The sequence below is a fragment of the Maniola hyperantus genome, chromosome 25 (assembly GCF_902806685.2).
Source record: "Maniola hyperantus chromosome 25, iAphHyp1.2, whole genome shotgun sequence".
Classification (NCBI taxonomy): domain Eukaryota; kingdom Metazoa; phylum Arthropoda; class Insecta; order Lepidoptera; family Nymphalidae; genus Maniola; species Maniola hyperantus.
The window spans coordinates 4,956,411-4,976,522 of NC_048560.1; the positions used below are offsets into that span (position 1 = coordinate 4,956,411).

The 20,112-nt window shown below is 39.8% G+C and overlaps 2 protein-coding genes across 10 annotated transcripts in view; one reads left to right on the forward strand and one right to left on the reverse strand.

Annotated features, from left to right (window-relative positions):
* The first annotated feature begins 334 nt into the window (after window positions 1-334).
* LOC138404073 (uncharacterized) lies at window positions 335-18,815 on the forward strand. The gene is made up of 10 exons (XM_069507226.1): window positions 335-705; window positions 1,532-1,741; window positions 3,730-3,768; window positions 7,032-7,142; window positions 7,758-7,977; window positions 9,353-9,417; window positions 13,744-13,857; window positions 14,322-14,384; window positions 15,200-15,365; window positions 15,888-18,815. The coding sequence occupies exons 1-10, from the start codon at window positions 670-672 to the stop codon at window positions 16,022-16,024; spliced, it is 1,161 nt and encodes a 386-aa protein (XP_069363327.1). The 5' UTR covers window positions 335-669; the 3' UTR covers window positions 16,025-18,815.
* The window catches only part of CalpA (calpain A), a 38,972-nt gene continuing 35,717 nt past the window's right edge, over window positions 16,858-20,112 (reverse strand). For 8 of the 9 annotated variants that reach the window (XM_034981585.2, XM_034981580.2, XM_034981584.2 and 5 more), the window contains 2 exons: window positions 20,022-20,095; window positions 16,858-18,538 (listed from right to left, as the gene is read on the reverse strand). In XM_034981585.2, the coding sequence (XP_034837476.1) occupies window positions 18,456-18,538; window positions 20,022-20,095 (157 nt within the window). In that variant the 3' untranslated portion in view covers window positions 16,858-18,455. Of the gene's footprint in view, window positions 18,539-19,371; window positions 19,445-20,021; window positions 20,096-20,112 lie in introns of all 9 variants that reach the window. The other variant, XM_034981581.2, reaches the window with a different exon arrangement.

Here is a 20,112-nt window from a genome sequence, read left to right on the forward strand (position 1 = left end):
TTATCGTGTAACTGTTTTTTTTTCAAGAATACATACAACTTACATACAAGGCATGCAACTTTAGTTTCGAAACAAACTTTGAGAATTTGTGGCGTAATTGTATTTCTCATGAGTTATTTACTTGTTTTCACATAAAAAGTTTAATACAAATATTGTTGGTCGGTCAGTACAAATATTGACTACTAAACAATGGTAATAATAATTGTCGTGTTATTCATCGTTACGTCGTGCTATCACTATCTCATACGCGATTACACAGTAGGTACTTAAATCTTAGACTAGTATATAGTGATCTGTATTCTGTGGTTAGAGTCACATATGTTATTGGTCTGTGGTCACAACCACAGAGTATATATAATGTACTCTGTGCCACAGACCAATAACATATAGGATACACAACTCACAGTTTAACTGGTTTAGAGTTTAACTCACGTTTTATTTCTGGTCGGTGCTCACGGTTTAACTATATGTGATTTAACCTCAGGATATGCTCAGGATTTAACCCACATTTAACCTTATAAGTGTCAATTGTTTTGAACCAAGAAAAACCTAATTAAAATAAGATACAAATTAACTTAGTTCATACTAAAATCATATTTTATATTATTCTTCAAGTATGAATTAAAACTACTTTATACTTACACAGTTAAATTGGTGTCTTTCGCTAAAATGGTTATCATTGCAGTTAGAAATATTCCAGCGAAGGTAAGCAATAGTTTTATTGTTAATTGTAATTATTTATTTGATATCCAAATCGTAGAAAATATTTCGGAGGTTGCCTCCGGTGTCTCACGTCCGTGTCTCGGAGACAGGGTACCAACTCTGTGGATATGCCGTGGATGCTCAGGGGTTTAGCATCCACCACGAGAGGTAAATAGTGGGTGCGGAGCACCCAAAACATGGCTGTTACAGGACTGATTTAGTAGCGATTTTCACGATTATGTAGGATATATATATTATTCTTCAGTCAGTGAGCATTTTACTTCCTGCACTTTGCCAGTTATTTTAAACGAGACATTAAATAGGCATGAACATCCATAGGAGTTCTTAAAAGCTAGTGCCTCTGCTCGGAGAGATCTAAACCCGTCGGCCTAGGCCTGATCTCTTCCGGTCGTGTTGGATTGCTGTCCCATTGGACCATGAGAGTGAGGAAATGTAGAGTGCACCTGTGTTTGTGCACACACTTGTGTACCATTATATCTCCTGATCTCTATGACCAACATCGAGTGAACAGTCGAGACATAAGGTCGGGTATCGACCTAAGCGGAGCGGAGACGAGATGTGTAGGTACAGTAAACCAATCTGAATTTTAAAAGATGACGTGATTTTTTTTTCGTCATCTATTTTGAATTTGATTGGTTGATTCAACGCATCTCCTCTCCTCTCCGCTTAGGCGGATACCGGGCCTAAGGGTCTACCTAACTGTCTTGGATTTCAAAAATATTTGCAAATTCAAAGCATTTATTCAAAATGGCTACACTGTACACTTTTTGACTGACAATTGTCCTACTAATTTAACACTTGTCCACAGTCGGGTGTGATGGAGGTAGTGAATTATATGACCCCACTAATCAAAGGACCCTTTGAGATGTTGCATTTTACACGTAGCAAGAAAGGCAGCAAAAATGCATACATACGTCTCGCAGAGCGGCAGTCTACCAAAGATGTGATTCAAAGAATTAACGCCGAGACGACTGGGCCTTTTCAACTGAAAGCATTTATACCAGATAATGTGGCGGATGTGAGTTTGACATTCTTTATTTCTTTGAAAAAATAAACCGGCTAAGTGCGAGTCAGGCTTGCGCAATGAGGGTTCCATACTACAGTCATATTTTTTCGACATTTGGAAGGATAATTCAAAAATTTTGATACATAAAAATAAATAAAAAACTGTTTTAGAATGCACAGGTGAATACCTTTCATATGATACCCCAATTGTTATAGTTATCTTACTTAGAAAATTGAAAATACTAATTATTCGTTCATGACCACAATTTTTTTTTGTGTGATGTAACCACAAATTCACGGTTTTCAGATTTTTACCCTTATGTCAGCTATAAGACCTACCTACCTGCCAAATTTCATGATTCTAGGTCAACGGGAAGTACCCTGTAGGTTTCTTGACAGACCGACAGACCTCCTATAAGGGTTCCGTTTTTCCTTTTGAGGTACGGAACCCTAAAAAAAAATGAAAAAATCTTTATTTTTGATTGCCTTAAAAGTTCCAGTTGACCTAGGATCATGAAATTGGGTAGCTAGCAACATCTTATAGTACACTTTCTTGTAAGAGCGTAAAATGAATGTAACTTTTTATGTTGTATGTTAAACGCTTCGATTAAACTACGAGATATTATGTTGATATACGATAAAAAGATGTCAAATTAACGTTATTTTTAATTTTTAGGGTTCCATACCTCAAAAGGAAAAAGGAACCCTTATAGAACACTTTGTTGTCTGTCTGTCCGTCATTAAGAAAACTTATAGGGTACTTCCATGAAATTTGGCAGGTAGGTAGGTTTTTTAGCACAGGAGGATAAGTAAAGAAAAAAATTTTTACAAAAAAAATAAAAACCGACTTCGATACACAAAAACTAAAAATTGAAAAATAATTTAATTTATTACCGAATATAATATTATGTATACAAGACTTAATATAGTTCCATAATAATACTTTTTGGTGCCGGTGCCAATTAGCTTTAGCTGCGCGAATCGTCTAGACTTCATATTTTTATGAGACTCCACAATGGCACCTCATTGGCACCGACCCCAATAAATATTATTATGGAACTATATTAAGTCTTGTATACATAATATATTCGGTAATAAATTAAATTATTTTTCAATTTTTAGTGTTTGTGTATCAAAGTCGGTTTTTATTTTTTTTGTAATTTTTTTAATTTTACAATTTTTAGTGGCCCCATGGAATTATGCTATGACTGGTTAAAAATCTACTGTTTACTAAGCTATTACACTGATCGCGAGCAATTTACTCTTATCCGTTGAGGACCCTTACCCTTTCAAACAAAAAAAGAATTTTCAAAATCGGTCCAGGCGTCTTCGAGTAATCGGGGAACATACATAAAAAAAAAAAAAAGATTCCGACGAATTGAGAACCTCCTCCTTTTTTTGAAGTCGGTTAAAAAACCATATAAAAGGGCTTTACCTGTATATTCTAAGACAGATTTTTATTTATTTTGTAGTAGTATTAGTTTTTAATTTATTGTGCGAACTGTCGAAAAAATGCGACTGTAGTATGGAACCCTCGGTGCGCGAGTCTGACTCGCATTTGGCCGCTTTTTAAGAATTGGCTGTGCCACATTTGTTAAAGGTACTGATCCTTTCACAATCATTGAAAATGTTAGACTGCATGAGAAAAAAAGGAAACTTAGCTAAACTACATCACAAACCTATTAGATTTAGATTAAGACTAGCTTATTCCCGCGACTTCGTCCGCGCGGACTGTACAAATTTGAAACCCCTATTTTAGCCCCTTTTGGGATGAATTTTTAAGAATCCTTTCTTAGCGGATGTCTAAATAAGTCATAATAGCTATCTGCATGCCAAATTTCAGCCCGATTAGTCCAGTAGTTCGAGGTGTGCATTGATAGATCAGTCAGTCAGTCAGTCACCTTTTCCTTTTATGTTTTTATATGTATTTAAAAGTACTTTTAAAAGTTTATTTCAACAAAAATATTTCAATTCTATTGTATTCTATTATTTATGTTACAGTTACCTGAAAAGCCACTTCCAAAGCCAATATCAAAACAGGTACCTATTCATATTTTTATTTTTATAATGACCCCAGTACACATTGGCCAGTAATGTGTAAATGCTTCTTGCGAATAAATATATAAACTATACTTATAATAAAACTGTAACTGGAAAACTCTTTTGGGGGGGCGCTGTTGGAGAACTAAGGCCGTAGATAAAATAATAAACGTAGATACAGGAACTTTTGCTTTCTCATTCACACTAAAAAGAGAGCACAGATAAAGTTACTAATGTGATAAACAGAGACGCAGCTAACCTATTTTTGTCCCTTATCGTGTAACTGGTTTTTTTCAAGAATACATACAAGGAATGCAACTTTAGTTGCAAAACTAACTTTGAGAATTCGTGGCGTAATTGTATTTCTCATTAGTTATTTACTTGTTTTCACATAAAAAACGTTTACTACAAATATTGTTGATCAGTTAATACAAATATTGACTACTAAACAATGGTAATAATTGTCGTGTTATTCATCTGCATCGTTACGTCGTGCTATCGCTATCTCATACATAGTACTTCAATCTACCTTTATTAATCTATATACGACAAAGGCTTAGAATATTCAAACAAGAACAAAGGGGACACTTGACGGCATCGTTAGTTCCGATTTTCGCCACGCGCCATGATAGCCTTGTCGCACTGTACTCAGCCCCAGAAAGGGTTTCTGTACTTTACGCAGAAGATATTGTGGCGTTACCAATTTATGAGCAAAGCTCTTATTAGTAACTAGCTTATGCTCGCGAGTTCATCCGCGTGGACTGTACAAATTTCAAACCTCTATTTCACCCCTTTAGGGGTTGAATTTTCAAAAATCCTTTCTTAGCGGATGCCTAGGTCATAATACCTAGCTGCATGCCAAATTTCAGCCCGATCCGTCCAGTAGTTTGACCTGTGCGTTGATAGATCAGTCAGTCAGTCAGTCAGTCAGTCAGTCACCTTCTCCTTTTATATATATAATTAATCATGAACAGAGATCCAGTTGCTCTTGGCGAACTCCGCAATGTATCATAATTTTAGTTTTATATACAGGATGTAACCGGAACGCTAGCAAAAACGATTACAAGATATAGTACTTATGACAACTGATATTATGATATCACAAAAAAAAACGCGAAAAAATAAAATAAAAATCCTGTATTTTGTAAATCTTCACGATGTATTGCAAATAAAACATCTGACTGACGCTAGAGGTCAACGAACGAAATGCCATGTTGTGGGTGGGGCATTGACCCGAGTTTTGCACGCTATACATTGCGGGTTTGAAAAATACTAATACACTTAAACTACAAAACGAGGCAAATGGTTATTGGTATTGGATTGTGTTTAGGTAGTATAACAATGACACTAAGTTTTTGCTAGCATTCTGGTTACACCCTGTATGTAAATGAATCGCCGAAATGTATGTACGGGCATAACTTCCGAACGACTGCACCGAATTGGTTAATTATTTTAGCGTTTAAACTACCGTGAGTGATTTCCATTCTAAATAATATCTGTCCCGGCTTTACTCACGTGTTTAGTCGACCTTAGCCCGACTAGTTTCGAACCCATACGGGGTCCTTTTTCAAGGGAGTCAAAACCGCGGCACGTGCGCGAACGGACTCCCTTGAAAAAGGACCCCGTATGGGTTCGAAACTAGTCGGGCTAACGTCGACTAAACACGTGAGTAAAGCCGGGACAGATAATATTTAGAATGGTTAATTATTTTTTGTTGTTGTGTTTATAATTTTTCAGGACAAGGTTTGTATGAAAGAATTTTTTCAATTGTTGGTAAAGACATTTTTCAGAAAATACGTCATTTTTAGGGTTCCGTACCTCAAAAGGAAAAACGGAACCCTTATAGGATCACTTAGTTGTCTGACTGTCTGTCTGTCTGTCAAGGAACCTACAGGGTACTTCCCGTTGACCTAGAATCATGAAGTTTGGCAGGTAGGTGGGTCTTATAGCTGACATTTGGGAAAAAATCTGAAAACCGTGAATTTAGGGTTAGATCACACAAAAAAAATTAAATAGGCTAGTTGACACTTTTTTTAAGTTGGTCTTAAATGGTTAATATTTGTCCTATTAGATCAAAAAAATTAACACTATATTTTTTTGCGCCCTAAAAACCGTAAAACTTTAATTTAAAAATATTTTTTTCTTAGACAGGTGAAAACACTGTCGGCCATGTTTGGCCCATAGATTATCTGTGCTCTGCCGTCATGCATTTGTAAACAACAGCATAACCTCCCAAAGTTTAATAAACATGACTTCTATACTAGTTTACATGAAAAATATAGTAATTATCGTTATTGTATCATCCGAGAATGTAAAAAACGCATCGATAAAGACCACAGGAAAGTTGTGGATTAGAGTGCCCAGTGAAATAAATATACGTAACACGCGAAGACTTGCTTAAAGGGATCCTATATGACAAAGACTTCAACCCAAATTTATTTTTGCAAAGATCAGTTTGTTGTAAGTCTTACTTAATAACTTATTCAATTTATAAAGAGAAAACGATATTTTTTTACGTTTACTATGAGTTTTTAGAAATATATAAAAACTAGCTTATGCTCGTGACTTCGCCCGCGTGGACTTCATAAATTTCAAACCCCCATTTAACCCACTCAGGGGTGGAATTTCAAAAAATCCTTTCCTAGTGGATACCTTCTCTTTACCTACAAAGAACACACCCACCAAATTTCATGTATCTAGGACCAGCTGTTTAGATGTTTAGGCTGTGCGTTGATATATAAGTTAGTCAGGACTTTAAATTTTATATATATCGATACTACGTTAGTCCCCGCGTGACATAGGGATGACATTTCTTTGTTTACATATTTAATGACATCACATCATGGCTGACAGCGTTTTCTGCGTTTCAAATAAAAATAAAAACTGTATTTTTTAAAATTGGTTTTATATATCCATCCTGCGTTTTTAAAAATTGTTATTGATATATTTCGTTGTCTTAAGCAAAATACTATAATAAATAATCATTTATTGGACGAAATTAGATATGAGTCAAGTAGCCTATTGTGGTCATGAACTAATAATTAGTATTTTCAACTTTCGAAGTGAGTGACTATATCAAGTGGGGTATCATATGAAAGGTCTTCACCTGTACATTCCAAAACAGATTTTTATTTATTTTTATGCATCATAGTTGTTGAATTATCGTGCAAAATGTCGAAAAAATACGACTGTAATACGGAACCCTCATTGCGCGAGCCTGACTCCCACTTGGCCGGTTTTTTTTATAAAAATTGTAATTTTAGGTCATCGCCATAGCACTGGATAGCATAATGACAGAAATGCAGACCAAGTACACCGGACTGTACCGTATCAGCGATTATACTCAGCACGAGCTCATAGAAACTATCGGGATGGTGAGTTTAACATGCACCACCACCACCACCACCACCACCACCACCACCACCACCACCACCACCACCACCACCACCATCATCATCATCATCATCATCATCATCATCATCATCATCATCATTTTTATGTTATTTATTAGGTTAACTTTCGGCTACTTACACTAATACATTTAAAAAAATACTTATTCTGAAAATATAACTTACTAAATGTAGTCGCCATTTACAAGTTAACACAACATTTACAAAAATATGTGACAAAATAAAAATACATTACATCAATAAGATTACAGACTCAAGACTTCCAATATACAAAGACTAGCGACCCGCCCCGGCTTCGCATGGGTGCAACGTAGATACTAATGTGGTGTCCTTGAGGTGTCATTGCCTCGGAAACTCTCAAATGAAAGGATTTTTTTCAGACCTAATTCACATTATTTCAATTTCTCTAGGGATCTCTAATTTTTTGAGAATTAAACTATAGCTATAAACCTTTCTCTTGAATCACTCTATCTGTTGGTGAAAACCGCATTAAAATCCGTTGCGTAGTTTAAAAGGTCTACGCGTTCATGCATACAACAGTTGCATAAATAACTATAATCGAAGCGTTTAACATTCCAGATAGTATATGAAAGGCTCAAACATATCTTGGATGACCCGATTTACTCCAATTTAGGGTCCTTTCGACTAACGAGGACCTACCGCAAGGCATATCCACACGACACAGACTTCCAGTTCATCATAGACAACTTACACAGCATCCAAGACGCGCAGGGCAAGCCGCGTACCAATCCGCATGAGGGACAAATGAAGGCTATCCCACTGGTAGATCGGGCATTTCGTGAGTGATTTTTTTAACCGACAACGGAGCCAAAAGGAAGGGTTAAGGTATGATTCCGAACCACGGCAGCAATGTAGTGGAACATTGCTGCCTAGCTCGGAATGTTATGTCATATAAGCTTATAGAGATTGTATGAAGACCCGTGGCTCTACCGCGGTTGTTTGACAGCTACAATGTCACGATCGCAATCATCTCTGATTGGTTAATGCTCGCTCACTATTGGCCACAATGCATTGTTGCAACAAGAATCGCACAAATTCAGCCAATCAGAACAATTGAGATTGTAATAATGATTGATGCAGGTTTTAGACAATCGCCCTACAGTAGTGCCGCGACAGCACTGTGACAGCTGGTGACAGCACTGTTGCAGCAGCGCTGCTGCGTGCAGCGTGGTTCGGAATCATACCTTCATGATTGTAGTCAAATCAGTAACTTTTTATCAAATATCATAACGCGCGCTTAGTGTGCGAGCTATTATGTAATACTGAAATGTGACGTCACAATCATTTCACGTGCTTTTTTTAGTTTAATCGATAATTTAGAATGGTTAAACTGACAAAGGGCGTGGATTTAACATATTTTGGAAGACCCTCTATTCAATAATCACTGAGAAATAATTTATTTTTGACACAGGCAAATACCCAATTGGGTATTTGACTCCAATTTTTTTATTACTTTATTATAAACTAGGATAAAAATAATGACGTAAACTGAAAAAACTAATTAAATCGATCGAATAACAAAAAAGTTATAAGCATTTAAATATTTCTGATTAGACAGAGATAGCGATATAGAATTTTGACGTCACAACCTACTAATGCCATAGTAGCTTCGTGCGGTTTCATAGAAATTTTCGTTTTTCGAGAAAGGGATAGAAGACCCTCCCACTCCAAAATTAAAATGCCTGTAACTTTGTAAATCTTCGTTGGATTTTAATATTTTTTTCAGTGTACGTCATTATTTTTATCCTAGTTTATAATAAAGTAATAATGGCCCCGATTCTCTAGTCTCTCTCTAAACTAAATTTAGAGTATCTGCATCCTTTTCTTTTTACTAATGCTAAAAAAGGAACGGAACATGACTTTCACATTTAAAGACTAATTTTAATGCACAATACAAATTTAAACAGTAGGTTCGCGACTGCGCGCTAAAATCACGGGTTTTACCATCTAAAAATTAAATTTAGAACTGTCAAACTGCGTCTGTCGTTTTCATATTACATTAGTAAGAAGAGGATGCGAATACTCTAAAATTAGAAAGACAAAGGAATCGGTGCCAATATTTATTAAATTCAAAAGTAGGCAAATACCCAATTGTAGCGAACCGCCACATGCTTATGACAAAGCGGGCGTTAAAGAATTATAATTTGTTGCAGATCACTTATCGTTGGAGATGTTAGACCAGCTGTGCCAAAACCATATCACTAGAATATCCCAGAAGGTATACTTTACTATCATTACTATAGCTTATCCCCGCGACTTTCAAACCCCTATTTTACCCCCTATTTTACAGAAAAAATAAAATCAATACTCTATGTTTATCATAGTTTTTGTTATATTAACAACTAGGTGATGCCAGTAGGTAGGAGGTAGGAGGTAGATTTAAGTTTTTAAAAATCCAGTGGAATCTCTTTGATTTTTCGGGATAAAAAGTATCCTTGTCCATGCCCATGTCCTTCCCCGGGATGCAAGCTATCGCTATACCAAATTTCGTCAAAATTGGTTGAACGGATCGGCCGCGAAAGGTTAGCAGACAGACAGACAGACACACTTTCGCATTTATAATATTAGTATGGATAATCCTCTACAAACAAAGTTCGTTTTGCGGTTCGTTAGCGAAAGTGATTCTTACCGTTTTTCTTCTGTAGTATGGAACCCTCGGTGCGTGAGTCTGACTCGCACTTGACAGGTTTTTTTTTCTTTGAAGACATTAAACCCTGAAAACAACTCACATAAAGTGTAAGCCGGTCCTAAGGCCCGGACTCCACCAGAGCGGAGATGTGCGGATGTGTCTGAAGCGGAGACGAGAAGTGTTTTTCAGCAATGGTGGATCCACCTAAGCAGAGATGTGTGCTGGCTAGAGCGGAGATGTGTGCTGGCTAGAGCGGAGATGTGTGCTGGCTAAAGCGGAGATGTGTGCTGGCTAGAGCGGAGATGTGTGCTGGCTAAAGCGGAGATGTGTGCTGGCTAGAGCGGAGATGTGTGCTGGCTAAAGCGGAGATGTGTGCTGGCTAAAGCGGAGATGTGTGCTGGCTAGAGCGGAGATGTCTGCTGGCTAGAGCGGAGATGTGTGCTGGCTAGAGCGGAGATGTGTGCTGGCTAAAGCGGAGATGTGTGCTGGCTAAAGCGGAGATGTGTGCTGGCTAGAGCGGAGATGTGTGCTGGCTAGAGCGGAGATGTGTGCTGGCTAAAGCGGAGATGTGTGCTGGCTAAAGCGGAGATGTGTGCTGGCTAGAGCGGAGATGTGTGCTGGCTAAAGCGGAGATGTGTGCTGGCTAAAGCGGAGATGTGTGCTGGCTAGAGCGGAGATGTGTGCTGGCTAGAGCGGAGATGTGTGCTGGCTAGAGCGGAGATGTGTGCTGGCTAGAGCGGAGATGTGTGCTGGCTAGAGCGGAGATGTGTGCTGGCTAAAGCGGAGATGTGTGCTGGCTAAAGCGGAGATGTGTGCTGGCTCGAGCGGAGATGTGTGCTGGCTAGAGCGGAGATGTGTGCTGGCTAGAGCGGAGATGTGTGCTGGCTAGAGCGGAGATGTGTGCTGGCTAAAGCGGAGATGTGTGCTGGCTAGATCGGAGATGTGTGCTGGCTAAAGCGGAGATGTGTGCTGGCTAGAGCGGAGATGTGTGCTGGCTAAAGCGGAGATGTGTGCTGGCTAGAGCGGAGATGTGTGCTGGCTAGAGCGGAGATGTGTGCTGGCTAAAGCGGAGATGTGTGCTGGCTAGATCGGAGATGTGTGCTGGCTAAAGCGGAGATGTGTGCTGGCTAGAGCGGAGATGTCTGCTGGCTAGAGCGGAGATGTGTGCTGGCTAGAGCGGAGATGTGTGCTGGCTAAAGCGGAGATGTGTGCTGGCTAGATCGGAGATGTGTGCTGGCTAAAGCGGAGATGTGTGCTGGCTAGAGCGGAGATGTCTGCTGGCTAGAGCGGAGATGTGTGCTGGCTAGAGCGGAGATGTGTGCTGGCTAGAGCGGAGATGTGTGCTGGCTAAAGCGGAGATGTGTGCTGGCTAGATCGGAGATGTGTGCTGGCTAAAGCGGAGATGTGTGCTGGCTAGAGCGTAGATGTGTGCTGGCTAAAGCGGAGATGTGTGCTGGCTAGAGCGGAGATGTGTGCTGGCTAAAGCGGAGATGTGTGCTGGCTAGAGCGGAGATGTGTGCTGGCTAAAGCGGAGATGTGTGCTGGCTAAAGCGGAGATGTGTGCTGGCTAGAGCGGAGATGTCTGCTGGCTAGAGCGGAGATGTGTGCTGGCTAGAGCGGAGATGTGTGCTGGCTAAAGCGGAGATGTGTGCTGGCTAAAGCGGAGATGTGTGCTGGCTAGAGCGGAGATGTGTGCTGGCTAGAGCGGAGATGTGTGCTGGCTAAAGCGGAGATGTGTGCTGGCTAAAGCGGAGATGTGTGCTGGCTAGAGCGGAGATGTGTGCTGGCTAAAGCGGAGATGTGTGCTGGCTAAAGCGGAGATGTGTGCTGGCTAGAGCGGAGATGTGTGCTGGCTAGAGCGGAGATGTGTGCTGGCTAGAGCGGAGATGTGTGCTGGCTAGAGCGGAGATGTGTGCTGGCTAGAGCGGAGATGTGTGCTGGCTAAAGCGGAGATGTGTGCTGGCTAAAGCGGAGATGTGTGCTGGCTCGAGCGGAGATGTGTGCTGGCTAGAGCGGAGATGTGTGCTGGCTAGAGCGGAGATGTGTGCTGGCTAGAGCGGAGATGTGTGCTGGCTAAAGCGGAGATGTGTGCTGGCTAGATCGGAGATGTGTGCTGGCTAAAGCGGAGATGTGTGCTGGCTAGAGCGGAGATGTGTGCTGGCTAAAGCGGAGATGTGTGCTGGCTAGAGCGGAGATGTGTGCTGGCTAGAGCGGAGATGTGTGCTGGCTAAAGCGGAGATGTGTGCTGGCTAGATCGGAGATGTGTGCTGGCTAAAGCGGAGATGTGTGCTGGCTAGAGCGGAGATGTCTGCTGGCTAGAGCGGAGATGTGTGCTGGCTAGAGCGGAGATGTGTGCTGGCTAAAGCGGAGATGTGTGCTGGCTAGATCGGAGATGTGTGCTGGCTAAAGCGGAGATGTGTGCTGGCTAGAGCGGAGATGTCTGCTGGCTAGAGCGGAGATGTGTGCTGGCTAGAGCGGAGATGTGTGCTGGCTAGAGCGGAGATGTGTGCTGGCTAAAGCGGAGATGTGTGCTGGCTAGATCGGAGATGTGTGCTGGCTAAAGCGGAGATGTGTGCTGGCTAGAGCGGAGATGTGTGCTGGCTAAAGCGGAGATGTGTGCTGGCTAGAGCGGAGATGTGTGCTGGCTAGAGCGGAGATGTGTGCTGGCTAAAGCGGAGATGTGTGCTGGCTAGATCGGAGATGTGTGCTGGCTAAAGCGGAGATGTGTGCTGGCTAGAGCGGAGATGTCTGCTGGCTAGAGCGGAGATGTGTGCTGGCTAGAGCGGAGATGTGTGCTGGCTAAAGCGGAGATGTGTGCTGGCTAGAGCGGAGATGTGTGCTGGCTAGAGCGGAGATGTGTGCTGGCTAAAGCGGAGATGTGTGCTGGCTAAAGCGGAGATGTGTGCTGGCTAGAGCGGAGATGTCTGCTGGCTAGAGCGGAGATGTGTGCTGGCTAGAGCGGAGATGTGTGCTGGCTAGAGCGGAGATGTGTGCTGGCTAAAGCGGAGATGTGTGCTGGCTAGATCGGAGATGTGTGCTGGCTAAAGCGGAGATGTGTGCTGGCTAGAGCGGAGATGTCTGCTGGCTAGAGCGGAGATGTGTGCTGGCTAGAGCGGAGATGTCTGCTGGCTAGAGCGGAGATGTGTGCTGGCTAGAGCGGAGATGTGTGCTGGCTAGAGCGGAGATGTGTGCTGGCTAAAGCGGAGATGTGTGCTGGCTAAAGCGGAGATGTGTGCTGGCTAGAGCGGAGATGTCTGCTGGCTAGAGCGGAGATGTGTGCTGGCTAGAGCGGAGATGTGTGCTGGCTAGAGCGGAGATGTGTGCTGGCTAAAGCGGAGATGTGTGCTGGCTAGATCGGAGATGTGTGCTGGCTAAAGCGGAGATGTGTGCTGGCTAGAGCGGAGATGTGTGCTGGCTAAAGCGGAGATGTGTGCTGGCTAAAGCGGAGATGTGTGCTGGCTAGAGCGGAGATGTGTGCTGGCTAGAGCGGAGATGTGTGCTGGCTAGAGCGGAGATGTGTGCTGGCTAGAGCGGAGATGTGTGCTGGCTAGAGCGGAGATGTGTGCTGGCTAAAGCGGAGATGTGTGCTGGCTAAAGCGAAACTGAGCTGCATGCGGCGAGCGTTGGATGTCGAGTTGCACTGCACTCAGCTCATATCTCTTCTCGTCTCCGCTATGCGCCGTCACCAGCTTGCGAGGGACAGCTCACATCTCCGCTTTGTACCGCCGCCCAGCTCAGGCACAACTCACATCTCCGCATCGATCGTGTCATACAAATATGATACATCTCCACTCAGGGTATCCACTGAAGCAGAGCGGAGACGAGATGCGGGAATAACGAAATCACAGGTTTAAATCACATCTCCTCTCGTCTTTGCTCTGTGGAGTCTGGTCCTAACCGTTGTGTTTGTCGCAGCTAGTGGCTCATGTGAAGGGTTTGGAAGTGAAGGAAGAGACGTCGACGCCCGAGGAAGCCGCGACGATGAGGGTCCGAAAACACTTGAAGAATCTAGCGCCTTATCTACCCAGTGTGAGTATCATGATCATGAACAACCCATCGCCGGCTCACTACAGAGCATGGGGTCTCCTCTCAGTGAGAAGGGATTTGGCCATAGTCTACTTTGAGAACATTATGGAGAACTCTCAGGCATGCAGGTTTCCTCACAGTGGGAGTATATACCTAATGTGAGTATACACCTAAAAAACTCTTTGAATTTCCGGGGTAAAAAGTAGCCTATGTCACTCTCCAGGTCTTTATTTGTAACCATGCCAAAAATCACACCCATCCATTGCTCTGTTGCAGCGTGATTGAAGAACAAACCAACAAACAAACACTTTCATATTTATAATATTAAAAATAATACGTAGTGATTTGTTTTTAAATCACTTTATTTTATTGAATTGGTAGTTAAAGTATTATTTTTAGTACGATATGGTACGGAATCCTTCGTGTGCGAGTCTGACTCGCACTTGGCCATTTCTGTCTTATTGCAGATGGTGCAGAGAACGATCTCCAATTACTTGTTACCGGCGGATGTACATTATTGTATGGTAAAGGTTAGTATAATCCTATCATCATCATCATCATCAACCGATAGACGTGCATAGGTCTCTTGGAGGGACTTCCACACGCCACGGTCCTGCGCCGCCTGAATCCAGCGGCTCCCTGCGACTCGTCTGATGTCGTCCGTCCACCTAGTGGGAGGGGTCTTCCAACACTGCGTCTTCCGTTGCGAGGTCGACATTCCAGCACTTTGAGACCCCTAATCCTATAATTACTTGTAATTATAACTAATCTATATATATAAAAGGAAAAGGTGACTGACTGACTGACTGACTGACTGATCTATCAACGCACAGCTCAAGCTACTGGACGGATCGCGTTGAAATTCGGCATGCAGATAAGTGATAACTATTATGACGTAGGCATCCGCTAAGAAAGGATTTTTCAAAAGTCAACCCCTAAAGGTGTAAAATAGGGGTTTGAAGTTTGTATGAAAGTCTGTCAGTTTTGAAGTGTCTATATAGAAGTTTTGTAGTTAATATTTTTGCAATTAGCAGTATGACTAGAAGTAGCCTACGTCCACCAATCACAACAAAGCATTCTACCCTGTTCTACGACATTTTAAGATTTTGTTTCATGCAAAGCCTTGTATACGCATACTATAGGAGTTGAATTTATAAGCCTCAATAGCTCAACCGGTAAAGGAGTGGACTGAAAACCGAAAGGTCGACGGTTCAAACCCCGCCCGTTGCACTATTGTCGTACCAACTCCTAGCACAAGCCTGACGCTTAGTTGGAGAGGAAAGGGGAATATTAGTCATTTAACATGGCTAATATTCTTCAAAAAAAAAAAAAACTTGTGATGCAGATATACGGAGAGCCCTACCTGCCCAGCAGAGACATAATGGCGCCGTTCACCCAACTGTTCCATGTTACGAACATTACCCGCTCAACCACCATGTACAACTTACTCTCACTCAAAGTGCCCCGAGAGCTGTACTTGAAACTGCTCAAAGCTGATGGCACCGTTATTAGTAAGTTCCCTCACTCTCATAGCATGATGGTACTACAATCGTTATTTTTTAGCAATATTAAAAAGAAAAACCGGCCAAGTGCGAGTCAGGCTCGCGCAACGAGGGTTCCGTACTACAGTCATATTTTTTCGACATTTTGCACGATAATGCAAAAACTATGATACATAAAAGTAAATAAAAATCTGTTTTAGAATGTACAGGTGAAGACCTTTCATATGATACCCCACTTGCAATAGTTATCTTACTTCGAAAATTGAAAATACTAATTATTAGTTCATGACCACAATTTAATTTTTTTGTGCGATGTAACCACAAATTCACGGTTTTCAGATTTTTCCCCGAATGTCAGCTATAAGACCTACCTTCCTGCCAATTTCATGATTCTAGGTCAACGGGAAGTACCCTGTAGGTTTCTTGACAGACCGACAGACAGACAACAAACAAATCCTATAAGGGTTCCGTTTTTCCTTTTGAGGTACGGAACCCTAAAAATATGCAGATACTCTTTATTTTCTTTTGCAGGTCGTGCTAAATTGGTGATAAGACCAGGCAAGTTACCTTTGTACGAGGCGAGGCAGTGCCTGCAGCAGGCTGCCGAGGATGAGAGGACGACGGAGGACCAACCAGAGGAAGAGGATATGGACTGCTCAGAGTCGTAGAGAGATGCCAGTTTGTAAAGACTAATTGTGGAGGAATACACATTTTTAAACGTAACACCCGTTTATTTTTCACTACATTTATTGTAAATCTATTCTGTTAAAATAATAATTTTAAGTTATCTCTTTTGGCCTTCTGTTATACCTAGATTTAAATTTAAATAATAATTATGTATTTACGCTGTTGATTACTTTCAAATAAACAAAAAAAAAATACTAAGCCCCCGCTGTCCGTCATCCCCACGGATGAGAGAATCGCAGCGATAGTCTCGCCGTGCCACCAAATTCGATACAACCATAGATATAAATGACAAGCAGTGGCGTGCAGGTCATAAAGGCATAAATGCACTGCTTACCCCAGTTGTTTAAGCTCAATGCATATTTTTTATTATGACCTGCCAGTGAACAGGCTCCGTCTTAACTAGTGCCTACCCTGGCTTCAAACCCTGTGCACGCCACTGATGACAAGATATGCCCATGCGAACAAAATTTTTCACGGTTTTGGAACCAAATAAATCAGCGCCACCTCTTAGATACTAATGAACGACCCGTTTGAAATCCAGACGTCACTGAGGTTGCATTGGTGCTAAAGCACCACTGAGTCGGTGCCATTTTGTTTGTTCAGTAGCCCTGTCCATACAAAGTAATATATAAGTCAATGGAACTTGGCTCCCTCACTTTATATAGAACTTGGCTCCCTCACTTTATATAGAACTTGGCTTTTGCTTTTGGCTTGGCTAAGGTTTATATGGGGAAAGGAGCCAAGTTCTATATAAAGTGAGGGATTGTAAGCTTCGTCGATAAAAACATTGGGAAGTTAAATAAAAATAGAATCATAAAATTATAACATTATTTATTTCAGATCTCACATGGGATATAAAAAAAAATTAAAATTGTCATATAACTTACGTTCATAAATAACTTGCAACAAAAAATGCAACCGACGCAACTTAGTGCTTAATATTACAAATATATATTTTTATTCAATAGAATATTCGTTTTTTTTTTTGTAGGTACACTTTTATCAGCTCTGTATACATATCTAAGCACCTAGCTTTAATCGCACAGTAACTAAAGAGACGATTCTCGACTATTTATTTACTATTATCATCGAGTACATGAGTAACACGAGAAGAATCGCATTAACAAGCTAAATAATTTTGGATCTTTGCTTATCCAAAAAAAATATAGTTATTTAGCATAGGTTATAATTTATAATCTATGCCATACAATGCTTGCATGAATGGATAAGTAAAAAAACCTGACAATCGTTGATCAGAAGATAATTAGAATCCCAACGGAATTATAATTTTATTATTAGTTTACTTATTACTTCATAGTGGCCTTATATTGGCCTAAATTCAAATAATATTCGCCCAAATTGGCCTATACTTGGCCCCTTATGGTTATTATTAAAAAAAGGGGGACATTCTGGTACTGTACACTTGTATAGGTCAGAATTTGAGGGAAATTCGGCTTGAGCCCAACATGGCTCTAAAATGTTGACCCAAAGTGGTCTTATTTGTGGGACTGTACTCTAATATTGGACCAATTAGTAAAAACATCACTGTATTGACTACATAAATGTACTCGATGTCTAGAACTGGTTAATTCTGAATCTGGTTATAACTGGAATGAAAAATCGGTGGATACAAAAATACTGCTATTCCTTATATTTATTACATTTTACTCTGTTCTATGGACGACTTAAGGCATTTCAATATTAGGAATATTAATCGGTTATTATTAAATAGAAAATTACAATATCGAATGAAAATGAAAAACTGAAATTTTTGGATTTTTGTAAATTACAATGATCATACCCGTAATCTTATAAAAAGTTAAAAGCCGAAATATGATAGAATAATGATTTGTGACGTAAAAATCTCTATACAAAATATTATTGAAAATCGGAATAATATTATGGTTATATTTGGCGATTTAAAGTGCTAAAATTGTAAACTCAAAATCGAGGGTAGTCGAATAAAAAATGTGCCTTATAGTACAACGAAGAAAAATAACTAGTAAAGATGTCTTATAGTTTTTACATTGCTTTCCCGTACTTTGGGAAAAAACTTTTTATGAATTGTTAAAAAAATAAGAAATATTTTGTAAAAAAAACTGGTATACAATTAAATAAACACTGTAATATAGTATCATACATTTTTTCAATTCCAAATTTTCTGCATAAAATTAGTAAGTAGTTTTTGGTAGCATAAATTATGTTTTTTTTTCAGGAACATATTATAAGTTTATATGCTTATATTGTTGTATGTTGCCTGGATATTTATGCAACTTATTACATAATAATGTCACAACTCCAAAAATGTAAAAATAATTAAGAAAAAATATCCAACTACCCTCAAAGTACAAAAAGCAATCAATAATAGACTTTATTTTCATAGTATTAAGGCGTATTATACAGTCGTATATCTTATGAGTACACTGTGCGATTCAGCCATTCGTCGAGGGAAAACGTGGCGAAATCACCCCCTGACGACCGACCCTTGAAGGTATCTGAAATTTTTTGAAAATATATTAAAAAAATAATCATTTTTTGGTGCGTATATGCACGGTTAGTAAGCGATTAGGTGCAATTTTTGTAGCTATTTGCATGGCATTTAAGTTTTTGTTTTTTAAACTTATAATTTACATTAAATCTGGCAATAGTAGTGAGGATACCTGCAAATAGCTGTTATATAAATTGATGTTTAGTGATATTTATTGTCTGCGAACGATGTGCGAGTGAAACAATTTGTAATTTAATAAAAAAAATATAGATTTTTAACTCTTAGTTGGTATTTTTTTTAAACATTTTTTGTGAACCGTTGCAAACAATACATGTGAAAAAGGCTTGTAGGTAATAATTTTTAATCTCAAAATAAATACCTGTAGAAGTAGCCCTATAGTGACTCTGAAGTCGCGGGAAAAAGCTAGTAAAATATGATTTCAGTATACCTTCAAGCCTTAGTGCGAAGTGAATCGATTTTATCCAATTCCGATGCCGTATAGAAACCGATCAGGGTGAATTTAATGAAACTACCATACCCCTTCCAAGTAAGCTCGCTTCCATCTTAGACTTTTATTTATTATTGTGTGTGAGTGATGATGCATCACTTACCATGTGATGAGATTGCAGTCAAGAGCTAATTTGTATCAGTATAAAATAAAATAAAAAATATTTGTAGCAGTGCCTATGCTATGGGAAATGGACAATATAATGTTATGATATTTTAGCACAATTATTTTTACACTTTGATTATATTATGGTTTGCTATATTATTATACAAAATTGGATAAAAACGAATGATTCATGTATACATATAGTATATACGTCGTATGTTATATACTTATGTCCGGGCGTCTGTCCGTCCGCTCAGGGGTTCTGCTCTCGTTCGAGATTCTCGAGCGGTTCGTTGTTTGCTGTTTCATTATAATAATTGTATATTCATAACTAAGTACTACATACATAGGTATATAAGAAAAACTAAAATACTTAAAACCTATATTTTTAAGATTTCTAATTTTTACTTTATTATTGATAATAATCAAATTACAATAACGAAAGGATTAAATAAACTAAACAAAAAATAAACACTATAATAAAAATATTAATACCTGAGATCTATTTTATATACTTAGCAAGTAATAATTACCTACGTTAATTACAGATATTTAAGTTTTACACATTTTACATAATTTATTAAGTTTACACAATTTTTTAAGCCTGCATGCCTGAGAGTTCTACATAATGTTTTTAAATGTGTGTGAAGTCTGCCTGTCCGCACTTGGTCAGCACGGTGGGCTGTGGCCTTCTAATACGGGGATGAGGGCCGGCTAAGAGTTAAAATATGCATCTTCTAGGTAAACGCATCCCATCTTAGGCCACATCATCACTTCCCATCAGGTGTGATTGTGGTCAAGCGTATACCTATAATGAATAAAAAATAAAAAAAAGAGTCGAGAAGAAGAAGTGAAGTAATATTTGAATGTAGCTCACCGATCATGGTCTTGAGTCGCACGGCGCACATTATGAAATCGTCAAACTGTATGTAGCCGTCATGTGATCCGTATCTGTAATATAATAACAA

Excerpts from the sequence above, each read along its gene's own strand:
- LOC138404073 (XM_069507226.1), top strand. The coding sequence starts at position 670 with ATGGTTATCATTGCAGTTAGAAATATTCCAGCGAAG. Across the intron at positions 7,978-9,352 it reads ACTGGTAGATCGGGCATTTC|ATCACTTATCGTTGGAGATG; the intron begins GTGAGTGATTTT and ends AATTTGTTGCAG. Across the intron at positions 14,385-15,199 it reads TACATTATTGTATGGTAAAG|ATATACGGAGAGCCCTACCT; the intron begins GTTAGTATAATC and ends CTTGTGATGCAG.